This window comes from Sorex fumeus, unplaced genomic scaffold, assembly GCF_029834395.1.
Source record: "Sorex fumeus unplaced genomic scaffold, SorFum_2.1 ptg000063l, whole genome shotgun sequence".
Lineage (NCBI taxonomy): Eukaryota > Metazoa > Chordata > Mammalia > Eulipotyphla > Soricidae > Sorex > Sorex fumeus.
In genome coordinates this window covers 8,335,542-8,360,833 of record NW_026606120.1, presented here as the reverse complement: position 1 = coordinate 8,360,833, position 25,292 = coordinate 8,335,542, and the positions used below count along the sequence as shown (strand labels likewise).

General features: G+C 52.9%; 1 protein-coding gene across 14 annotated transcripts in view; it reads left to right on the top strand.

Annotated features, from left to right (window-relative positions):
- MEGF11 (multiple EGF like domains 11) overlaps nt 1–25,292 on the top strand; it is a 311,370-nt gene that overhangs the window by 146,117 nt on the left and 139,961 nt on the right. For all 14 annotated transcript variants that reach the window (XR_008794233.1, XR_008794235.1, XR_008794234.1 and 11 more), the window contains exon 5: nt 3,413–3,505. Coding sequence is in view for 11 of the 14 variants with exons in the window: in XM_056127064.1 (XP_055983039.1) it covers nt 3,413–3,505 (93 nt within the window). In the remaining 3 variants the exon portion in view is untranslated. The remainder of the gene's footprint in view (nt 1–3,412; nt 3,506–25,292) is intronic.

The following is a 25,292-nucleotide window of genomic DNA, read 5'->3' as shown; positions in this document are numbered from 1 at the left end:
TTGGCTGTTTGCTCATCAATATTTCATGCCTCCAACAACACTGTCCAAACAACACCTATGAAATATGAATGCATGGAGGTTTGGACAAGCCGACAGCCCGGGCAGAACTCCGGGTGCTGTGGTGAGGAGGGGACAGCAGCCCAGGTGGGGGGACAGCTGTCCTCTGCATGCAGGGGCATCCAGATGCAACATGGGCATCGGCTGAGCGGTGGTGCCTGCTGGATTATTCCCGGGGGTACTGGGATCTGGGAGGAGAGCAGTGGGGTCAGAGCCCCCGCAAGCCCCATTCTCCGGCCAGGAGAGGGTGCAGGAGCAGACCAGTGCCAGGTCCCCGGGGCAGGGATGGGACGTGTGTTGATCTTCACTGCTTGCCCTTCCTACTTCAATGCTGCTCCGCATCCCAGCACCACCCTTCGGGGAGCTCAGGGAGAAGCTGCCCCCTACCTTTGTTGCCAAGTGAGTGCCAGCAGCCCTGCGCTTGCCCTCTGTCCAACGTCTGGCAAAAGCATGAAGGCCCCATGGTTGAAGCACCCCAGAGCTCATCCTGTATACCGGCTCCCCCGCCCCATACTCCCTCCTGCACTCAGGCCTCAGTTTCTCCACTGGGGGTGGAGTGTGTTTTCCTCACGCTGCTTTCTCTCTTTTTTTTATTTAATTTTTTTATTTTATAAAATAGTTTACAATATTTGATTACATTTAATATTCAAACACCAGTTCCACCATTATTACACCTTCCGACCACCAAATTTTGGGTGTTTCCATCCCATACCCCAATCCTTGCCCCAAAGCAGAACCGAAATAATATATTTTGTATTGTTTGTTATGAAAAACCACTGAAAATGCTCCCCCAAAAAATATCCTTAGAGGGAAGAGTGTGGAGATTGTTGTATTTCATCCAGGAGCCGTTAAGCCCTTCTATAAGAGATCACTAACATGTTAAAGGTTGAGCCTTGTGTGCTTTTTATATATGTGTGTCTATAAAAATAAAACGTGTATTTCTCCTCTAAGATTGGTTGCCTCCTACTTTGAACCCTATCAAATGTTGTGCGGTAATATTGGAGTACAGGTAGGGTGTATGGTTTGAAGTATCGCGAGGTTAAGGTCCAGGAATCAATTCACTCGTGGGTGATGCTCTGCCCGAGTATGTGGAGAGCGGCCGACCTCACGCTGCTCTCGACCTGGCTGCGTGCGCTTGTGCAGACCCCCAGGACCAGGTGTGGGAGCAGGCAGGGGCTGAGCATGGGTGGGGGGAGGGGAGGAGGTGGGTGCCAAGCCGGGAGTCCATCCAGGCATAGCCAGGGCCACCAGTGACTTGTGTCACCATCTGAGGCAGTGTGGAAGGTCAGTGGGAGTGGGGAGAGGAGGCCTCGGTGACTGGTCGGGTCTTGCCAGTCAGCAGGTGAGCAGCTATTGTGGGTTGACGTGGAGCCCCTGGTTCTCTGCAGGAAATAGGTGAGCTTGTGGGTCAGAGCCACAAGGGTGGGGCACAAACCAGACCCCAGAAGCACCGATAGGGACTGAAGAGATAGTATAACGGGGAGGACACTTACCTAGGATGTGGCTGACCCGGGTTTGATTCCCAGCACCCCATGTGGTCCCCTGAGTGCCACCAGGAGTGATTTCTGAGCACAGAACCAGGAGTAAGCCCTGAGCATCACCAGTGTGGCCCAAAAACCAAATAAAAAAACCTTAACTCACCTGTATATAGGAGAATGTGCTGGAATACCCCGACTACACACACACACATACACACACATTCATACACACACAACTCACACACACAGCCTCACACACTCACATACACACACTCACACACTCACAAACTCTACACACAGACTCACACACTCACACATACAGACTCAAACACATTTACTTATATACACACACCCACACACATATACATACACTCACATACACACACACACACACACACACATATACACCTATTCCAGGCTTATGAAGGCCAGGTAAGGGCATACAAAGAGGCTATTCCAGGTCAGCCTATCCTCGGACCAATGCAAGGGATACAGAGGGGCCAGTGGACCCTGCAATAACATCACACGCACTTGGGCGGCTCAGCCTGGTATTGCCTTCTCTGCGGGCATCCAGGCCAGGCAGTGGGCACGGCGGCCTTTCAAAACTCACCAGAGAGGCCCCCTACTTCCCTGGCCTAGACCAGTTCCTACAGTGAAAAGGTCTCTAATTCCCTGTCAGGGGGAAAAAAAGAAAGAAAGGAAGGATTAAGAAGTGGGAGGGGGGTGGCTTCATTTTGATTCTAGGAAGTGGACAGCATTGGTGTTCACTGCTGACTTCCCTGCTTACCCAACTGCAGGGGCTGCAGGGGGTGGGAGGGTCTGTAGCCCCTCATAGAGGGATCAGGTGGTGGGACGGGTCTTTGGGGAGCAGAGGATGACCTTGAGAAAAGGTGGGTGTTGACGGAAGAGAGGAATCATCTCCCTTCCGCAGGCGGCTGCCAATATGTGGTGGGCGGGAACCCAGCCCCCCGCACCCACGGCTGGGGCGTCTGACGGGGTGATAAGAAATTGCCAGGCTCTTTCTAATTACAATTATCATCACCGTGGATGTCTCTCTTAATTACTTTCTTATAATTAGCTGTTGCTTTTTCCTTAGTATTTGTGTGCTTTGCTGATTTGCTGACATTTGAGAGCCCCAAAATAGGGACATTTGGGGAGGAGGGCAGAAAGGTGTGGGAGACGGGCGACAAGCTGGTCCTTGGGTCTCCGAGAAGTTTCAAGGCCTTTGCACACAGAAAGGAGGAAAAGTGAAAGCCAGCTCTCACACAGACTGGAAAAAACCTGGGAGGCGGGTGGAGAGGTTTAGGGGCTTGTGGGTAGGTTTAGGTGCTAATGTGTGAGTGCAGGGGCACGTGGTGGGTTTAGGGGCCCGTGATGAGTTTAGGGGTCCATGGGTGGATTTAGGGGCCCCATGAGTGGGTTTAGGTGCTGGTGTGTGAGTGCAGGGCATGTGGTGGATTTAGGGGCCTGTGGGTAGGTTTAGGGGCCTGTGATAGATTTAGGGGCCCATGGGTGGGTTTAGGGGCCCTGTGGGTGGGTTTAGGGGCCTGTGGGTGGGTTTAGGTGCTGGTGTGTGAGTTCAAGGGCCTATGGTGGGTTTAGAGGCTAGTGGGTAGGGTCAGGGGTCTGTGGGTAGTTTAGGGGCCTGTGGGCTGGGTTGAGTGTGGGGGTTCTCTGCAAGGGTAGAGCAAGAAGGGGATGGTTTGTAAGCTCCCACAAGCTGCCATTTCTCTGGGTTGGGGCGGGGCATCAGAGAGGGCGACTGTGAGGAAGCCCAGTCAGGATGGATTCATGTTCTAATTCCTTCAGTGACTGAGCAGGCGGCGCCTGGGACTGGGCCCTCGGGTGGTGCTCATGCTCTTCCCCTCTCTCCACAGCCCTGTGTACTGAGGAGTGCGTGCATGGACGCTGTGTCTCGCCAGACACCTGCCACTGTGAACCCGGCTGGGGGGGCCCCGACTGCTCCAGTGGTGAGTGTGCATCCCAGGGGCCAGGACTCGGGGGCAGTGGGCGCCGCGCATGCTGGGTTCTTGGTGCTGGGCAGCTGCTGTCCAGGTGCGCACCAGTGTGGGTGGGGAGGGTGGGGGGCGTGGGGTGTGGAGGGGTGCGGTGTGGGGGAGTGTGCAGAGTATGTGGGTCTCCATTACCCATCTCTCCCTTGGCTCTTTGAGGCTGGTGGTGACATTGAGGCACAAACACGGGATCCCGCAGTCCGGATGGAAATCCAGGGTCATGCGGTCCAGGTGGATGCCCAGGGTCACGTGGTCCAAGTGGATACCCAAGAGTCACATGGTCCAAGTGGATACCCAGGTCACATGGTCCAGGTGGATGCCCAGGGTCACGTGGTCCAGGTAGATACCTAGAGTCATGCGGTCCAGGTAGATACCCAAAATCATGCGGTCCAGGTGGATATCCAGGGTCACATGATCCACGCTTGCCCTTGGCTTTTTTGGTTGAAGACTCAATTTTGCGGTTGCCCACAGAGGCTCAGGGGATTAACAGCTGAGACTGGGGGCTCCTGGGGACCTTTGTGTTCCCAAAGCAGAAGGGAACACCGGGATAGATCCTGCACTTAGACCTTCCTCTGGGCTGACAGTACCAGTGTCTATGGCCCTGAGTGAGGCTGATGCTCCAGGGACAGACCTGCCCCACCCCCACCCACCCAGCACCCCTCCCAGTGGCTGCGCCTTGTCTCTACAGTCGGGCTGAGTGACCTTTGCCCTGGCCCCTTCTCCCCAGGTGCCCACAAATTCTCCCTTTCCTTTGCCCACTCTATAGTCAGTGGTTGGTTTGCATCTCGGCCTTGTTGCTTTCGGAGCCCTGCATGGAAGCCCACTTTCTGTCCAGCTCTGAGCTGGCCTGGAGTAGGTGGCAGAGCTCCTTGATCAACTTGGCATCACCCCGTACTCCCTCACCTCTAGAATACACCCCTGGTCATCTGCCACATCCTGGCTCCAGTGCCCAGGAATGGGGGTTTATTGGTCCCCCATCATCTTACCCCCCTCTACTGGACTGGAAACATCTAGTTCGAATCCTTCTCCCTCCTCTCACCGGAGCCCCTACCCACATTGGGGGCAAAGCCAGGCTGTTGGGTGTGATTTTGCTCTGAGTCTGGGTTGTTTTGTGACTCTTGGGTTCCTGGATCTGCTTGGGTGTCTTGAAAAATTCCCAGCATTGGGCTTTCAATAATTTCTTACTTCCATGGGTTCCACTGATTTGAAGGGCACCAGGATGAGAAACAGGGCCCGGTGGTGCCTCTAGACAAACAAAAGTAACCCTGAGGACCTGGGTGTCAAGCTCACGTGCTAACCGGATGTTCCATGGTCCTGGTCTGTAGGAGTCGCCTTGGCAGAAGTGAGCCCTTTGGCCCCTGGTCTGTCTCTTGCAACCCAGACCAGGACCTGCCATGGGCCTGTGATGTCCAGAGGGTCCTGCTGAGGGTGCGGTCCCCAGTTTATGTACTTCGGTACCCGTGTGTTCATAGTGCATTGGATGCAGAAGTGGGTAGTGAACTAGCCTGGGGTCCCAGATGCTGTGTGTTTTCTGGAGAAGGAAATTCAGTTACAGGGGCATCTGTGAGGGCTTGCTCCGTTGGCCAGGAGACTGTCCTGTTGGCGGTTGCTTTTCTCTTTTGCTTCTGAACAGGCTGCCCATTTCCCCTCCCCCTCCCTCACCTCAGGCTTGCTGAGCAATCAGCCCATAGCTGTTTGCACAACAAGATCTACCCACAGGGTGAAGGTCACTAGTGCTGGCTGTTCTGAGCCCACAGGAGCATCTAAAGGCTGAGTTTTAAGCCAGTTTTTCTGTTGGGTTTTGGTGTGGGGACATACCTGATGGTGCTCAGGGCTGACTCCTGGCCCCGCGCTCAGAGAGCTTTCCTGGTGGGGCTCAGGGGACCATAGGTGTAGCCAGGGATTGATCTCAGCCACATGCAAAGCAAGTGCCCTCACCATTGTTGTCACTCACTCTGGCCCCCCATGCCTGCTTGAGGCGTTGGATTCAGGGAACTCACTTCCTTCCCCCAGTCATTGTTTGTAGTGACAGTCTCAATGTCCCACCTGGATTTCAGGGCCGGTTCCAACCTGCATTGATGAGGGGCTCCAAGAGGAGCATAATCTGGCAACTGGACAGTTCTCGCTTCTGTTCTGTGCATCTATCTCCAATCTCTACCAGCTGGTTCTCACTTAGAGTAAAGTCTGGACAATCGAGCCTTGCATGGCTGGGATTCCTCAGCAGGACCTCAGTGGACAAGTCCACAAAGAACAGTGATAGAGAACCTGGGCCTTGTGAGGGCCAGCCCTCTGCTACTGGACGATGGGTCACTTCCCACCCGAGCGCCTTTTCCTGAGTGTTGCTCTTTCCCGCCCCTGGCTGGTGGTCTTTCTCCACAAGCTGGACCGTTGTGACTAGTCACCGAGCATCGCTAGGTCTGACCACATGACTGCGGGCTTGTAGAGAAAGAAAGGAGGGAGCTAGGTGCTTTTTAGTGAAATTTTACTGTGCGCCTGGCTCTTTATTTATCATCTCATTTTTTTTTCTTTTTGGGTCATACCTGGCGATGCACAGGGGCTACTCCTGGCTTTGCACTCTGGAATTACTCCTGGAGATGCTTGGGGGACCATATGTGATGCTGGGAATCGAACCTGGGTCGGCCGCATGCAAGGCAAACGCTCTATCTGCTGTACTGTATCTCCAGTTCCCTTATCATCTCATTTAATCGTCATAACTGTAGGGCATGGGATTTGTCATTCGACCCATTTTACTTCTGGGACTGCAGAAATACAGAGAGGTGAGGGAAATTCTAACAGATACAGCTAGTTCATGTGCAAACAGGGACTATATACCAAGTCAAAACCTGGACTTTTTTTTTGTGCAGGGGTGTGAGTTTCAGGGACCACACTTGGCAGTGCTGGGATTACCTCCAGGTCAGGTCATGCTTGGGGGTCATTCCCTGTGGTACTGGGAAGTGAGGAACCAGGCAGTATCACTGGATCCTCCAGTTGAAGTCAAGTCTTGGCTCCTCGTGCCATCTCAGCCCCCTAACGCTCCACTCTGTCAGCTGTGATTCTCTCCATCCTTCTCGATGCTCAGACTCTGGTTTGGTGTTTGTTTCTTTGGTTGGTTTTGGGGCCACACCCAGCAATGCTCAGGGCTCACTCCTGGCTCTGCACTCAGGAGTCATTCCTGGTGGTGCCAGGGGGGATCCAATAGGATGTCGGGGATCGAACCCTGGTCAGCCGCCTGCCAAGCACGTGCCCTCCCTACTGTACTACTGCTCTGGCTCCAGTCAGCCTCTGTTGATGCAGCCGAGGTTGGAGCAAGACTTATATGAGAGTAGAGGTCCCTGTAGAGACTGACCAGCCTCAGGACACACCCTGACTCAGTTGGCTGCTTGTGGTTGGAAGCTGCTGGTGTGCCGGGCTGTCTCTCTACCTGAGTCAACCCTACCCCAGGGCATTGGGCCTGCATCCCTATGGGTGCTCTGGGCCCTCCAGAGACTTCTGGAGGTGTCTGAGTAGATGCATGTCCATCCATATGTGGATACAGGAAGCTCCATCCATACCCTTGCAAGAAACTCTGATTGTCACTTCTTGATAAGCATCTTTTAAAAAATCTCAAATAACCAAAATTATCGGCATAAAGAAGGGGTCCCCATACCTTGAGTGGCATTTTAGGCGCTACCTCCCTGCTCTTCCCCAGCACTTAGAGAAACTGTAACTTTGTGTATTTCAGTCAGAAGTGTGTTCTAGTCTGTGACTGACTTTTGAAAATCCAACCGTATCTGAATAAAAAGAAATAAAAATAAGATTTTTTAAAAAAAATTTTAAAAAAAGTAATATGGAGTTCATGCCCAATTCAATCAGCTTAATCAATGGCTGATTAAATAGCATTACTCTTGCATTAAAAAAAAAGAAAGAAAATTCAACCATATGTCACACTCTTATTTCCTTGTCAATAAACATGAGTCGCCCATTCCATTTTTAATGTCCCAATAGAATTTTGTGTCATGAATGACCACAATCTGGCATTTAACCAGTTTCTTATTGATGGGCATATAGATTGGTTTCTGATTTTTTTTATTCAGTTAGGCCACCATCTTTCCTGCTGGCTTCAGAATTGGTATTTTTCTTTTTTCAGAGTTTTCAGAAGGTGAGTGTTATATGCACTTCCCCCTCAGTGGGGTCTGGGAGGTGCCCGTAAAAAAAAAAAAGTAACATTTATCGATTTGTTTATTTATTTTGGCTACAATCAGCAGTGCTCAGAGTTTACTCTTTGCTCGGTGCTCAGGATCACTCCTGGTGGGGATCAGGGAACCATATGGGGTGTCAGGGATTGAACCAAAGACGGCTGCATGCAGGGCCAATGCTTGAAACTGAAGCAGTGACATATACTGGGTCATGTTTATGGACATAAAGACAAAACACGGTCACAAATAAGATTTTTGCTTCCACTGGACAGCTGAACTCTCAAAAGTTTTTCTTGAACCATGTGCCCCAGGGGTTGTCCCCGTTAGGTCCCCGAAAAAGGCAGGGAGGCTCCCATGTTCATCCTGCTGTTGGCACTGGCCCTGCCTTTTCTGACTTACGATCTTGGCCGTCACAAAGGGAACAAATCAGTCCTGGGGCTCAGACAAGGGGCTTGTTAACCACTCGCTGCCTTTTCACCCTCCAGCCTCATTTCTTCAAGGGCTGGACTCATTTTTTTCTGCCTCATAAAAGAAGTGACGTGAGGCTGGTTTGCCCAGGGCTGGCCACGTCAGCTCTCGTGGATAAATCTGAGTGGTTAGACAGACCAATATGGGGAAATGGACTTGCTGCATGCTTGGTCATAAACCTCCTTCCCATATAATAATGAAGAGTAAAAGGATGAAATGTCAGTTTACACTGAATCAAGACGACAGAATGACTCTTATTAAATTGCACTAATCTCACGAGTGGAGATAAAAAGAAAAAAAAATTTTTCTATATTGAATATCTAGCTTTTTAAAGTAATTAGGAATATTAAAGCCCTGACAATGATTGAGATAGAGACATTATTCATAACTTTTATTTCCGCACTGGGCTATGATCCAGTATATTTCATTTATGAGGTTTCGACTGGAAGAGAAGAACGTGAGCCAATTCCCAAATTAAATATGCCCTGTTAACTTTTATAAATGAGACCCAGGAATCAACTTGGAAATTTAAGCCCTCGTTGTGTTATTTAATTATTGCGTTTCCTGAGTCCACTTTCTCTGCCTCTCCTCCCAGGATGCTTCGCAGGTAGACTAGAGAGTCGCATTCTGGCTTCCGTCACGAGTTCTCCCTGTGAATGGGAGAAACGCAGGCGACCAGTCTCACTCTCCATCTCCGCCCCCCACATTCTTAGACTCACTGCACCCAGTTTTATGCAGGGACAGAGAGAGCAGGGTGCAGGCTCCTGCTGATCTCCTTGTGCAGGGTACCCACAGGCTGAGTGACCAAAGCGGAAGGAAGGTGGCTGGGCCACCACCAAGAATAGCTTCTGCCAAAACACTGTAGCACTGTAGGACTGTCCTCCCATTGTTCATCGATTTGCTCGAGCGGGCCCAGTAACCTCTCCATTGTGAGACTTGTTGTTACTGTGTTTGGCATATCGAATACGTCACGGGGTAGCTTGCCAGGCTTTGCCGTGCGAGTGAGATATTCTCGGTAGCTTGCCGGGCTCTCCGAGAGGGGTGGAAGAATCGAACCTGGGCTGACTTGGCTTCGTGCAAGGCAAATGCCCTACCCACTGTGCTATTGTTCCAGCCCATCTGCCAAAACAAAGCGTTTTTCTCTTTTCTTTTTTATTGGGGTGGGGGGGTCACACCTGGCGATGCACAGGGGTTACTCCTGGCTCATGCACTCTGGAATTAATCCTGGCAGTGCTCGGGGGACCATATGGGATTCTGGGAATCGAACCTGGGTCGGCCGTGTACAAGGCAAATAAATGCCCTACCTGCTGTGCTATCACTCCATCCCCAAAGCGTTCTTTTCTTGAACAGGGTGCGGGTCCCCAGCTGACTTGGCTTCCAGCTCCCCCCACGCATGAAAAGAAAATGTTTTCCAGCTCAGAAATCATAAGTCGATAGGGTTGTTTTTCAGACTTGGGTGTGTTGCGAGGGTGACAGGCTTGTAAGGTGACGGGCGTCACAGGGAGTTTGCCATCCGCGCCTTCTACACCAACCTGCTCTGCAGCTGAAGGACACCCAGTGCTCTGTTACACCCACCTCCAGAACTTTTGTTGTTGTTGTTGTCTTCCCCAGCGGAAACTGTCCCCCCCCCCCGCAAACTGAATTCCCCATCGCCCCTTCCTCTCAGCCCCACAATCATCATTCTGACACTAAGGTAGTTCATAAAAGAAGAGCCATCGAATCTTTGTCTTACGGGGACTGCTTTATTGTCACTTAGCATAGTGTCTGCAAGACTCATCCATTCTGCAGCACGTGCAGGAACCGCATGGCTTTTTAAGGCTGAATAATATTCCATCATCTTTATGCCCCCACATCAGGCACCCCGATTTGTCTGTCAAGGAGACCCAGGGGCGACTCTACCTCTTGGCTCTTGCGAATGACTCTGTTCTGATAAAAAAGTGCAGATACCTCTTTTGAGTCCCTGCTTGTTCTTTGGATAGAGACCCAGAAGCAGGCTGGTAAGTCTATGTTTGGTTCTTGGAGGACCCACGGTGCCATTCTACAGTGTCTGCACCAATAGCCCATAGCAGTACACGAGAACCCTGATTTCTCCACATCCTTGTCAGTGCTGCTATATTCTGTTTTAGGGGTGAATTGCAGTCTTCATTTTTTGAGGGGTGGCTTTCCAAACAGTGCCCCACGGATGGATTCTTGGTCTGGCAGGTTGGTGGTTCTATGCAGGACCTTGAGGAAATGGGGCTGCTCTGATTCTGAGGTGCTGGGTGTTTTATGGGCCACCCTGGCCATCTTCAGAGGTCTTCAGACCAGAGGTCTCCAAAGCTACATCCCTCGTTGTTCAAAGGATGAAGCCAGGTGTGCTGTGTACCAGGTACAGGTCTTACCCCTGGACCATCTCTTAGACCCCATTAATTGGAGTCTTAAGTCGTGATGCTGGGCCTCATCGTGAGTTTGCTTCCCATTTCCCTAACCCCGAGTGATGGTGGTGGGTATCAGCTCATGAACCCATGGGCAGCTACTATATCTTCTCTGCAGAAATAAACACCCAATTCAAACCTTCTGCATGTTTTGAAAATGGATTGATATGAGTGTTCAAAGCGTTTGCTGAGTTATACATGTTCTCTACATTTCTAAATATTATTTTTCTCATCTTGGGGGGCCTCACTAACAGTGCTCAGGAGGTCGAGAGGTACTCCCAGTGATACTTGGTAAACCAGGCTGATGGTTCTGTCTGGCTGGCACTGCTTCTATGGAGGAGTGAGGGGAATATGTGTTGAGGCTCAAACTCGGGTCCCTGTGTGCTAAGTGTGAACCCTTGATAGCCCAGCTAGCTCTCCCTGTATTTCTAAATATTAATCCTTCATCATATACATGATTGAAAATAGTTTCTTTCGTCCCATGGGTTGCCTATTTACTCTGTTAGCACAAGCATGCTTTGATGCATGCAAGTTTTTCATTTGGATAAAGTCCAGCTTATGACTTGCTTTTCTTACCTGTGCCTTTGGGGTTATGTCCAAAAATTATTCAGTGTCATGAACCTGTCCCCTTTTTGGCGCTTTGTCTAAGGGTTTGTTTGTTTGTTTGTTTGTATTATATTTTTTAAATTGACTCACTATGAAATACACAATTACAAAGTTGTTCTGATTGGGTATCAGTCATATAATGTTCCAACACCCATCCTTCCACCAGTGTACATTTCCCACGACCAATGTCCAATATCCCCAGTTTCCTTCCCTCCACCCCCTGCCTCTATGGCAGGCACTCTTCTCTCTCTCTCTCTCTCTCTCTCTCTCTCTCTCTCTCTCTCTCTCTCCCCCCCCCACTTGGCTTTGCTGAGGGTTTTATGGTTCCTGCGCTCCCATCCGGGCTCATGTTCTTATGAACTGTGGGGGTAGGACTCCAAACTTCAGGGTTGCTTTTCTTCTGATTGTTGTTTTGTTTGTTTGTGCATGTAGTTATGAAGTATTCCCTATATTGTTTGTTTAAAATCCTTTTGCTCTAGAGCCTGAAACTGGCAGGGGAGATGGTTCAGCGGCCTGGGACTGCAGCACATGCTTTGCACATTGTGGACAGCCAGGTTCCATCCTGGCTTAGTGTGGGCCCCTGAGCACTGCCGGGAGAGTGACCCAGCACAAGCACCCACTGTGGAAGCACCCCCAGATTCTTGAAGCTACCGGGTTTAAATTTTTCACCTGGAGGCACATTGATTACCCAATTCAACTCAGCCCTTTAAATGAAGTTGAGTACAGATTTATTACAGACACGAATGCAGAATTGACACTGATGTAAAAAAACAAACAAACCACTAGGATCATCTGATTCTTTGCTGGATCTTTTGGGGCTGTCCCACCGGGCCTTCATGAATGTAAGATGATTTGGGGGGTGAAGGTTTAGGAATGATAGAAAAGGTGTAGGGATCAGAACCAGAACCAGAACTCCCAGAGCTGGTGACTGCCAGGGGTTCTAGAAGGGATCTGGGTTCTAAGCCAGTGTGGCTCCCTCACACCAGACTCGCCCGGTCCCCTCCAGTTCCCTGCGCTGCTCTGTACCCCACTGTCCGTGCACCCCACTATCCATATACCCCACTGCCATGTACCCCACTGCCCATGTGCCCCACTGCCTCTGTACCCCAATGCCTATGTACCTCACTGCTCATGTACCCCACTGTCTGTGTACCCCACTGTCTGTGTACCCCACTGCCCGTGTGCCCCATATCTGCAGTGCCCCATGCCTGCATGCCCCACTGTCTTGCATCCATTATCAGCAGCACCCCCAATGTGTATCTCCTCACTGTCTCCCCACTGTCCCCCCTTTGTCTGAAGCAGCGCCCCTACTCTGTATCTCTCTGAGCCTGTGCCCGGCCCCTGACCAGGTTGACATCAGGACTCTGGCCCTCCACACTGGTCTGATGGGAGGACGGGGTCTCTGCCCTCTTGGAACCTCAGGGCCAACTTGCTAGAGCTGCCCCCTGACCCCGCAGCCCTGCAGCCTGGGTTCATAGCACCCCTGTTCCTGGCTCGGAGGCAGGCTATGTTGACTGGGAACCCACAACCTGCTTTCTGGCCTGGGAGAGCTTGAAACCGTCAAACCAGTCACCGGAGACATCTCAGCTGGGTCTGGTCCCTCCATGCTCAGCCCAGCCAGCTGAGACCCAGCCCAGAGCGGCTGCCTGCCGGAGGGACTAACATCTCCTCCTAGGGGGGCTGAGCTGGGAGGGGTGTGCAAGGACTGGGCCGTCCTACCACCACACGGACCGTCAAGGTTAGAGCAACCAGAAAGCAATTATATTCAAGGTCCCTCGGCCGCTTGCCTGTGTCCAGTCCCTGCCTTCTGCTGCATGTGGCATTGCCCAGAGCCTCCCCGGACCACCGGGACTGTGTCAGCAACACACATGGGGGTGCGACCTCCGTGACAGGGACAGCAGGGAGCTGCAGGGGAGCAACCAGGCTGGTGCAGGAGGAACAGCACCCTGCTCTGAAATCCCCGTTTTGTGCAGAGCAGAATTCTTCTGCATATACATGAGCTTCTCTGATGCACATTGCCTGGATTCCACTCAGTGTGCAGCTCCCTAGGGGCCAGAGTTATACGACAGCTCACCCGGGTTCCATCCCCAGCACCCCATGTGGCCCCGGGTACCCCAAGAGTGAGTTTTGAACACAGAGCCAGGAGTAAGCCCTGAGAACCACTGTGTGGCAAATAATATGAGAGAAAAGAGTACAGTTCCCGAGCCTCCCAGTGGTCCCCAATCCCAGGGATGCCAGAACCAGAGAGGAGAGAGCAGCAGGGTGGGGGCAGAAAGTTCTGGAGGGAGGAGCTTGAAGGTGGGGGCGTGGTTGGAAGCAGCTGTGAGTCTGCAATCCAGAGTGTCAGGGCATGGCCAACCTCCCTGCAGACGTTGGGGTGTGTGCTGGGGCCAGCGCTGTGGCGGGGACCCAGCCCACCCAGCCCAGTGCGTATTGGGGGCAGGGCTCCGGGGAGGGGCTCCTCTGCTGCGCCCCCTTTCAGAGAACCCTGGCAGGAAGGTGGGAAGAGGTTTGCTCTTCCCTCCAGTGCTCTTCTACCAAAGGTCACTCCCCAGAGTGGGAACAGGAGGGTTCCAAGTGGGACACGGACTTTCCCGGGGTGGGCACAGACCACTGGGGATAAGGAGAAGACTGAGCAGGGGTCCTGAGAGATTGTTCAGCAGGGAAGGGCCTTCAGAGTGATCCCTGAAGCCCCATCAGGTGGCCGAGCCCCACCAGGAGTGATCCCTGAGAACAGAGCCAGGAGTCAGCCCTGAGCACAGCCAAGTGTGGGCCCCACACAAGAAAACAGCAAAGACCGGTCAGGAGGCAGCCCCTAGGGGCCCTGACTGGGGGCCAAGGGAGACAGCCGCCCACGCATTGTGCATGGTCCCCCTCCAGTGCCCTGCGGGAGGAGGGGCACCTCTAAGAGCACCCTTGGAGACAGATTTTCACCTTTCCATGTGACAGGGCACCCCCCACTCTCCACAACCACCCATGGCCCCTTGCAACCTTCCACAGCCCCCCAACCCTGTAGGACCCCACAGCCCATGAAGGACCCCTCACCCCTGCAGGAACCCGCAACCCCTCACCCCTGCAAGAACCCACAGCCCCTCACCCTTGCAAGAACCTGCAACCCCTCACCCCTGCAGGAACCTGCAACCCCTCACCCCTGTAGGAGCTCACAGCCCCTCATTCTTGCAGGAACCCGCAACCTCTCAGCCCTGCAGGGCCCTGCAGCCTTCCACCCTCGCAGGAACCTGCAGCCCTCCCACCTCTGCAGGAACCCATGGCCCCCCACCCCTACAGGGTCATACAGCTCCCCCACCTCTGCAGGACTTTCAGCTCCTCACCCCTGCAGGGCCCTGCAACCCCCGGTCCCTCCAGCCCCTACAGCCTCCTGTCCCCCGCAGCCTCCCCACCACACCACACAGCGGGGACTGCCTCTCCACGCAAGCCTGGAGTGACTGGGAAGCCGGGAAATCCAGGGCACTGTGGGGGCGGGCCGCCTTCTGCCCACCTCAGTGCAGCCATCTGTTCCCTGAGAACATTAGTACGTAAGCGACTGACGGGGAGTCTGGGAACCGGGTGTGTAGGGGGGGAGGCGGCAGGGCAGACCCACCTGGAACACGACAGGCTGGACCAGGTGCACACAGAGCGGCGCTGGCAGGCAGTGCGGCCCCTCTCTGGACATGAGCCCTCCTCCCTAGGACTGTGGGCAGGCCTCAGGATAAACAAGCTTGTCCTCGGTGTGGAGACAGCCTCACGGGGCCGGGGAGGGCTGTAGGACCCTGCATGTGCCCATCCCAGGGACACCCAGCCCCTGCCTGTATCCACACCAGGCCGCCCACCCACGGCTCTGCCTCTCGCCTATCTTCCTCCCTCCCTCCCTCTCTACCTTCTTGTTTTTAGAGTGGTGCTCAGGGATGACTCCTGGTTCTGTGCTCAAGGATCACTCCTGGTAGGGCTTGGAGGACCAGGTGGGGTCCTGAGGTGGAACCCAGGTTGGCTGTGTGCAAGGCCTGTGCCCTCCCCACTGCACCATCGCTCCAGCCTTTCAGCCCAACTTCCTGCTGGAGACATCGAGAAGGAAGAGGTTGTCTGATCCCAAGCATCCAGCGAAGTTTTGTCTGGGCAGGGTTGGAGCCCAGGCCCAGGCCAGTGACCATTGCTCTCTCACTCCACACACAGGTTAATGGGGAGTTAGTGAAATTCACCCCAGGTGCCTACATGTCCCTACTGTTATTTGCCCGCCAGGAGGGACCCTCTCTTTGGCCAGACCTTCCGAGTTTGCAATCTCCCTTCCCGACTCTCTCTCATTTCAACCCCTCTTTTTCACAGACACCAGTGCTCTTCGACCCTCAGAGCCCAGCCCAGATACCACCTCTGCCAGGAAGCCTTCCTGAGCTTCACACTCCTTGACCCAACATGAAGTCATTGATGATAGTTTGATGACCTCATGACTGTCTCCCCCGCTCACCCCTCCCCTGGCCCCTGAAACCTACTTCGTGGGAAGGCGCTGGTTGCCTCCCATGAAACAGGCTCCCTGTGCAGTGCTCCACGGGAACCAGTGGGTCCACTGCCCTTCTTTGTGAGAGTGTTGTTCCTCCTCGTGAGCCTCAGTGGGGATTCTGGAGCCAGAGAATAATGAGGGCTGTGGGTAGGAACCCGACACAATCCAGAGTCAAGTCCTGTGGTTTGGGTCTGGGTCTGAGGACAGAGGGTATGGGCGGCAATGTCCAGGTCAGGCCAGCCCCACCCCACCCAGGCCAGTTGGGCTCCCTTCCTGTCTCTGACTGAGGTGACGGAAGGTTATGTGGTGGGGTGGACTTGGCAGTCTGCAGGGAGCAGGTTGCGGGGTCAGGTGGGGGCAGGACTGTGGTGAAGAATCAGCCTTGGATCTGGGCAGAGGTGACCCACAGAGGCGGGCTGCACGTGTCTGCCATCCTTGTGCCTTGCTGGCTGGGCTGGAAATGGCCTGCCTGCCCTCCAGGGGCCACCTTCCTCCACCACAGTGACATGAGGGTCCCCAGGCCAGCCGGTAATTGCCCAGCAGTGCCGCTGTGTCAGGGAGGGGCAAAGGCATTTGTCAGCCTCTAATAACGAAGCCCATTCTGGCAGGCTGGCTAATAGGCCTCAAATTGAATAATTAATAAAGTTATGAAAATATGTCGACTATATGGCCAGAATAATTCAGTCCAATTAGAAGCAATTATTTCTTGCAGTTATGCCACTCGATATTTTTTATGAATTGCTCTAGCAACAAGACAGGATTCCCAGGTTGGGCTGCCAGCTCCAAAGGATCTGTTTTCACCGATTCTTCTGCAGGACTTCTACCAGATGAGAAACACCCATGTGTGCCTCCATCTGCCCACTATCCCTTGGTTCGGCTATGCACCAGTGTAGGGTTTCATCTGTCCACTCCATCTGTCCATTCATCTACACACCCCTCCAGTTATGTCTCCATCTATGCATGATTCACGGCTCCCATCCATCCCTGCATCAATTTATCTATCCAGGCATCTATCCATCATCTATATATATATATATATATATATATATATATATATATATCCACCCATCCATCCTTGTATCCAACTGTTCATCTATCCATCCATCCATCCATCCATGCAAGCATCGATCCATCCATCCATAAATCCATGTATCCATTCATCTGTCCTTCTGTGCACCTATGCATATTTCCATCATTCATTCATGCGTGCATCAATCCATCCATCCATGTACCCATCTATTCATCTATCCATTCATTCATCCATGCATACGTCAATCTATCCACCTACTCCTCTGTCCATCCATCCATCCATGCATACATGCATCAGTCTATCCATTCATGAAATCTGTCCATCCATTGTACATCCATCCATCTATTCACCCATCCATGCATACACATATTCATGCATCCATGCATCCGTCCATTCATCTATCCACTTATCCATTCATCTACCCATGAGTCCACGCATTCATGCATGCATGCATGCATCTATCCATCTATCCATCCATCCATCCATCCATCCATCCATCCAATCCATCCAACAAACATTTCTCAAGCCATTTTCCATAAGTTAGACCCTAGGGTAAGTTCTGAGCATGTGGAAGTTAGTATGGCTTCCCTGTGACCAGCCCTAAGTTCCCTGCTTATAGACCTCTGAACGCTCTGAGCCCTCGTGTCCCTTGGCAGAGGCCTGCTTGTATGGTTTCTGTCCTTCTTCTCTTCCTCTGGAATACATGTATAGACACTTGAGCTTAACCCTGCTCTTGGGCTAGATACTAACTCTTAGGAAGTATAGCTCAGTTTCACTTCTTCCTCTGCATTTGAGAACTTAGGTGCCTTCTGGTTTCAAAAATCCCTCTGGGATGAAAGTTGTTCTGGGAACGGCCCCTTCTCCCCACTGGCCCTGCCTTCAGTGTGATCTGCGTAAGGTACTTATTTATTTGGATTTGGGGGCCACATGCATCTGTGCACAGGGGCTCTTCCTGGCCCAGTGCTCAGGGGAGAGCCCTGCCAGTGCTCATGGGACCACGCATGATGTCTGGGAATCAAACTGGGGTCCGCCACATGCAAGGCAAGTGCCTTCATCCCTATACTATCTCTCCCAAGAAAGTTATCATTTATTGTTCTCTCTGTGGCATATGATCAGCCACGGTGCTGCAGGAGCTAGCAGAGTTGATGAAAGGCAGTGAGGAAATCAGGAACCACCTCTTGGAGATCCAAATTTGCTGCCTGGAGCACTGGATGTGAGCAAAATTCTGAGTTCAATGAATCAAGCTGCATTCTTGGCAGCCTGCTGCAATTTTTACAGGGGTCGGAACTACTCCTGATTTCTCCACCTCAACACTAAGACTTTTCTTAGAATGTGGCAGAATCATGAGTAACTCTCCATAGAGCTCCTGCAGGAAACCTATCTTGGTGCTGGGTGAATCTGCCAGAATTATCCAGTGAATTCTTTTACAGTTGGCCAGTTTTGAATTGGCACTTCCCAGCATCAGCTCTACAGCTGTAGCTTAAACACAGCCTTCTCTCTGCCCCAGATTTGGCCTCTTTGCCTCTTTGCCATATGTTCCCTTTTGGCCCCACTATTAATCAGAATGGACCAGCTGGAAAGCAGAGGAGGCAGGTTCCTGGCTGAGAGAAGTTATTGGCTTTCCTATAACATACAGAGGATTCATGTCCAGAATATATAGGTATTCAAAAAACACAAACCAGTAAGATCAATTCATTTCTAATACAAAGAACATGGGCATCGCTTCCTAGAAAAGGGATGTTTTGATAAATAGTCACATGGAGAGATTTCATATCCTCGGCAGCCACTTGCTCATCCACTGAGACATGTGTCCACGCCAGACGCAGCACAACAAGAGACTCATTGCTTGTCATAGCAAGAGACAGCCACAGAACAGTCTTGTGTGCAGTACATATCAGTCATTTTATTTTTTGTTGTTATTGTTGTTTTGAGTTTCTTGTTTGGGGGCACACCCAGCAGTGCTCAGGGCTCACTCCTGTCTCTGCACTCAGGAATCACTCCTAGCAGTGCACAGGGACCATATGGGATGCCAGGGATCAAACCCTGAACAGCTCAAGTCCCCCATCCACTATACTACACTCAGGCCCCATGTTAATCATTTTAATACCTTGGTGTCTGCAATGCCATTTGTGTTAATTTAGCCAGTGTGATACACATTTTAGGGGGCAGAGAAACAATACAGTGATCGAGGCATTTGCTTTAGATATATGGCCAAGCCTGGTTTGATCCCCAGTCCCCAAACCCCAAATCCAGGAATAATCCCTGAGTGAAGAGCCAGGAGTAAGCCCTGAGCACCAGTCAGGTGTAGCCCCCAAACACAAAAGCAAAAGAAACATTATATATATATATGTATATATATATATATGGCACACCCACATTCAAAAAAATCTTTTTAATGGGAGTAATGGCTACTATGGCCCCTGACACTGATTGCATTTTCTGAATTACACACTACCAGCATGGAGACTGCTCCCCAGGGCCCCTCTGCAACCTTGTTTGCAAATAGTCTAAAACTACGACCACTCCAGGGGTCCCTCAAGAAGGAGATGATAAAATGTAATATATTCATACAGTGGAACTCCCAGCAGTCAAAAGGAAGAACGAACAATCTGTCTACTTGAATGAATCTTCAAAGATATCACATGGAGGGAGATAGACAAGTCTCAGGGACTTACATACATGTATTGTCATCTCTATGAAAGTAGTGAAAGTCACTGTCACTGTCCTCCCGTTGCTCACCGATTTGCTCGAGCGGGCCCATTAACGTCTCCATTGTGATGCTTGTTACTGTGTTTGGCATATCGAGTATGTCACGTGTAGCTTCCCAGGCTTTGCCATGCGGGCAAGATACTCTCGGTAGCTTGCTGGGCTCTTCAAGAGGGGCAGAGGAATTGAACTCAGGTCGGCCATGTTGGCCGCTTGCAAGGCAAATGCCCTACCTGCTGTGCTATCGCTCCAGCCCAACGAAAGTATGCACAATAATAAATTTGGTATTTATGGGCACATTTATGTGTAGCAGAAGTGTAAATGTAGACCTATAATAATGACACTAAAGTCAGACTTAAGTAACAGAGTTGCCCCCCTCCAATCCTCCACAACTCCCCTCCCCCGAGAAAAGAGGGGAGAGGGAGGGAGATACCAGACATTCAGCTGGTAATGTCTCCTTCTAAAACATAAAAGGCGCCTGAGTGAGAGCACAGAGGGCAGGGATTTGTCTTGCAAGCAGCCAACCCGGGTTTGATCCCCAGCATCCCATATGGTCCCTCAAATACTGCCAAGAGTGATCCCTGAGTGCAGAGCCAGGAGTAAGCCCTGAGCAGTACTAGGTGTGGCCCAAACCTCCCACCCAATAAGAAGTGTTCCGGAGTGATAATACAGTGGGTGGGGCACTTGCCCTGCATGTGGCTGACCCAGATTCAATCCCAGTCACCCTATATGGTCCCCTGAGCCTATCAAGAATGATCCCTAAAGACAGAGCCAGGAGTGAGTCACCACCAGGTGTGGCCTCAAAACAAAACAGAAAAATAATAAAATTAAATTTAAAAAGGAGGCGGGGAGTGGCCCGGGCTATAACTTGCCTTGCATAGTCATCCTGGGTCCAATCCCGGCATCCCCAATGGTTTGCAAAAGCACCGCCAGGAGTGACCACTGAGCACAAAGCCAGGAGTAAGCCCTGAGCATCTCCAGGTATGGCCCCAAAACCAAACCAAAACACAACAGAAAGGTGGGGAGCTGGCTCAGAGGGCTATGCAGGCCTTACACATCCGAGGCCAGAGTTTGAGCCCCAAGTTCGAGCCCCAGCCCCACGGGACTCCTAGCACCCTGGGTTTCCTGGTGGTGTTGGCACTGCTGAACCTCTGTGTAGGTGTGTGAGGTCCGAATCCACCTAGAGCACCTCACACAGAACTGCACACAGGCCGGCAGGTCCCTGCCCAGGAACAAACGCTGCTGGGGAAAATGCAGACTGTGGAGACCTGGGCTTGTGGTTTTGTTTCCAGAGGTGCCAGGAATTGGCCCTGATTGTGGGTCAGCCTAAGATTGGGGAGATGGGGGCTCGAAAATGCAATGTTGTTTGTCTAAACCTCATCCTCAGGTTTGAAATTGTGTCCTGGAACAAACATTCCCTGAATCCCAACTGGGGGGGGGGGGAGTGTGACGGGGCCAGGTGGGAGGCATGGCAAGGCAGGCCAAAGGGAGACAAGAAAAACTGGGGAGCTTGCCCAGGACACAGGCTGCCCACCTCTGCCACAACAAGCTGGGAAGCCTTCATGCCAAACAGAGGGGCCAAGAGACTCACTCCCTGGACAATCAGGGAAGTCTGCCTGGAGGAGGTGAGTGCAGGGAAAGGCCTTGGAGGAGGACCAAGGATGGGTTGTCTGAGCTGGGAGGGCGAGGGGCACCAGGGTTGGCAGTACCCAACAGGCAGGAGATGGACACAGATAGGGAGATGAGTCTTGTTCATCCCAGGGATCAGGGTGCAGCAAGATTCCAGAGAGGCAGGATATTGCAGGTGCCTTACTGGCAGGGGGGACCTGCCTCTCTGCCTCTGTGAGCACTCAGCAGGGGGAAGGGGCCAGGCTCTGCTCAGCTCCCAGGTCTCAAATTTATTTGACCCGCTCGCAATAAATCCTTTATTCCGGCGGTCTGGCCATTCATCTCGGAGGGTAGGACGGAAGCAGGGCGGTGGACAGCGAGAGGCTCTGTCTCCGAGTGCTCGCTCGGGATGTGGCCACAAGTCTTGCCAGGAGGCAAGCCCCTAAATCCTCCCGGACTTGCTCCCCTCTGAGCGCATCTGAATAGTTTAAAATAACTCCCTGTGACCTTGAGGCGGTGGAGGGCTGGGCCATCCATCAGCATCCCGGCTGCTTATTAAGGTTCTGTGCTTCTCTGGGGAAAGGCACCACCTTAAATCAAGGGTCCAGGGCCAGGGGGAGCGGGGACTTGAGGCAGCAGGATCCACAAACCAGGAAAGTGAGGTTCGAGTCCCACTGCGGGGGCGTCTCACCTGCCCTCGGCAGCTCACTCGGGCTAAGACCCCGGACTGTGTAAGTGCTCTGTGGCTTCAAGGAGCCCATGGGGGATGGAGGGTCTTCCCGTGGGATTCCTGACAGGCAACGGGGAGGTGTCGTGAGAGTGTCCCACAGCTCTGAGGGGCGATGCCCCCTCCCAAATCCAGCCCTCCTTTTCTGTCCTCCTGCAGTGACCCTCCCTGCTTTGGAGCTGGCCAGTGCCAGTAGAGACGCCAGAGAGGGTGCTGCCGGGCGCTCGCCTTCTGGTGAGGGAGCACTGAGGCAGTGCTCTAGGGTCGCTTGATCCAAGACCTGGATCGAAGGAAAGCAGACACAATCCAGGACAGGGCTTGGCGGCCCAAAGTGCTTCCTGGCAAGTGTGAGGCCATGAGTTTGACCCCCCGAGCTGCCCACATGAGCTGAGCACAGTCCGTGCACCTCTGGGCCCCATGCCCTGGGACACGTGTGCACTCGGCACTCAGTCAGGTGTGTGCAAGCATCAGACCTGCAGGTGTGGCGCTGTCGGCAGCAGCAGGGAGGGGAAGGAAGGGGAGGAAATAAGTGTCATCCCAACCCAGGGAAGGGTCCCATCTCTTGCACACGCGTCACCCTCCCTACCATTCCAGAACCCTGGATATGGGCCTGGTGACTCCTGAACACTGACAGATGAGCAGCACCAGCTCAGCTTAAGCAGGAGAAACCCTCCTGAGCCCCTGATCACCCTGAAGACCCCTATCAAAACAAGAAAATACAAGGCAAATAAATGAGAAAAAGAGTAAGAAAGAGAGAAAACATGAGTAAGAAGTATAAGGAAAGAAAGGAAGGGGGAATAATGGAAGAAAGGATGAATGGTAAGAAATAGAAGACAAGGAAGAAAGAGGGAGAAAAAGGAAGAAGGAAGACGAGGAAGGAGAGAGAAAGGAAGGAAGGAAGGAAGAAGGAAGGAAGGAAGGAAGGAAGGAAGGAAGGAAGGAAGGAGAAAGAGGGGAGTGAGGGAGTGAGAAAAAAGGAGGAAGTAGAGGGGAAGGTAGGAGGGAGGGGGGAGCCCCAAACACAGGCTGAGACTTGGCGTTCCAGGAAACGCCACATCGGTTTTGAGGGGTCTTCTCAGCTGGGCACCTTATGGGCCTATGTGGGCCCCCAGGGCACTCCAAGGGGGCTGCCAGTGAGAATTGCATCAATGGGGGCCAGGGAACGAGACTAGGGGTCCAGCCTGTGGTCGGGGTCCAGGAAGGAGAGCAGGTGTGTGGTGTGAAGAGCAGCTCAACTGACCCAGCAGTCCATCTCTGTGCGTGATGGCCAGTGGCAGGCAGGCTCTGCAAGCGTCTGTCCATGGTGGGGTGGGGCCCTGTCCAGTGTCCACCCTTAGGAAGCACGACCACAGCCCAGCCAAGCCTGGAGCAGCAGATCTCCCCTCCCGCGCCCCAGGGGCTGCCTTTGGGTCTGAGAAGGGGAGTCCCAGGGCCCCTCGGTTTCCCGTGGCCAGTCCTGGCCATATGTCCTGCCGAGGGCCACAGCAGGAGGGGTCGATTCCAGAACTGCAGGAGTAGGGACGCATGCTGCCCCCTAGCTGGCTGGTTCTGGCAGGGAGTGGGGACACAGGTGCAGTGGGACGAATTTGTTTCTGTTTGGGGGCCTCACCCAGCCATACTCGGGGCTGACTCCTGGCTCTACACTTGAGGGTCACTCCTGGTGACTTGGGATCACTCCTGGCTCTGGGGACTATGAGGGGTGCCAGGGATGGAAACCAGGTCTACCGTGCACGAGGTGAGCACCCTCCCCGCTGTACTCTCTGGGCCCCCAGGGGCTGCTTTGTTCTGTCTTTATGACTGTGCCTCATCCCTTCAGCCCTGCTGTGCATCTCTGGACTCCTGCCAGCCCAGCCTGGGGGCCTGAGGGTCCTGATCCTGGACCCCCGCGGCTCTGGGGCTTCTCCGTGGCAGGCAGATGGGCAGGAATGACCCACTTTCCTAAATCTGCCCCCTTTTCCCCCAAGTGCAGGTTCTCCAGCCACTATTTCTGGCTGTGCTCGTCCGTCGGTCATGCTCTCAGGGGGTTGGGAAACCGAGACATTGAGAGCTGCTATGGCATGTGGGTTTCACGGGTGGGCACCATGTCTGCCAAATGGTGTCTCAGAGCCGGTGGCTCAGCTCCCTTTACCCTGTCCCTCTCCCTGCCAGGCTGGGGACACAGGTGGGACAGGTGGAGGGGAGGGCAGTTCTGTAGGGCTCCCTCCAGCGGAGCGTGCCTTTTCCTCATCATATGCCCTCGGGAGCTCTGGGGGCCACAGGCCGGCCCCTCAGTGCAATGGGCCATGCCGGGGTCTCCAGCACCACCCCAGGGCTGCTTGGGTACTGTGGTGCCAGGACCCAATAGGGCCCTCTTATCTCTCGGTCCCTGGACTTGCTTTTTTATAGGGGTCACACCTGGTAGTGTTGGAGAAGGGGACAGGACCACTCCAGGAGATGGTCAGCCCAGTGTCCTGGGTCTGATGGCTCGACCAAGCAGTGCTCCAGGCCCTCTTTCTGTCTTATAGGGGCTATACTCCGTCTCCCTCACCCTGCCCCCATGCTGGGGACAACCAGGCCCACACTCGGTGGTGCTCCTAGGGTCAGATGGAGCCAGGGGTGTTCCTCAGGGGACTTGGAGACTTGGTTTGGAGGGACTGGGATCCTTCTCTGGAGAATCTTGGGAAGGAAGCAGGGGGTCCCCTACCCCATACAGAGATACCCCAAGGGGGCCCTTTTGCTTCTCATTGCCAGAGACTCCTGGGCTGGGGGTTGCCTAGGTCCCTGATGTTCGTTTGTTCGTTCGTTCGTTCGTTTGTTTGTTTGTTTGTTTAAATCATCATTGAACTCAACCCAAAGGGTTTTTTTTTTTCATTTTAATTGTTTATTTGGAGGGGGTGGTACATACCCAGCAGTGCTCAGGCCTTACTCCTGTCTCTATGCTCAGAGATCACTCCTGGTGGGGAATCAGGGGACCAAAGGACCAAAGAACGAGGAATCAGACTGGTTCTGCTACATGCAAGGCAGGTGCCCATCCTTATCGCTCCAGCCCCCACATACATTTCCAATCCTTCTGTCTCTCCCAGAAGGACAGTGCATCTGGAGGGGGAAAGAATGCCAGACAAATGGTCCAGTGGGCCCCGACATTGGTTCTGGGCTCTCAGATTCTTGCTCCAGGCCATCTGCTCTCAGGACACAGTCAACAAAGGCCGCCTTTGAGGCTGGAGTGATAGCACAGTGGGGAGGGCATTTGCCTTGCATGCAGCCGACCTGGGTTCAATTCCCAGCATGCCATATGGTCCCCGAGCACCACCAGGAGTAATTCCTGAGTGCACAAGCCAGGAGTAACTCCTGTGCATCACTGGATGTGACCCAAAAAAGCATTTAAAAAAAAAGCCGCCTCAGGAGTCAAGCCGGGTCTGAAACACAGTTTGCAGGTTCTGGGGTACCAGGAGCTCTCATGCCATTCCCCAGAGCTGTCTTCTTCCTGGGCAGACAGTGCCCAGCTGTCTAGAGTGAGAGAAGATCACTGTAGCCTTTCAC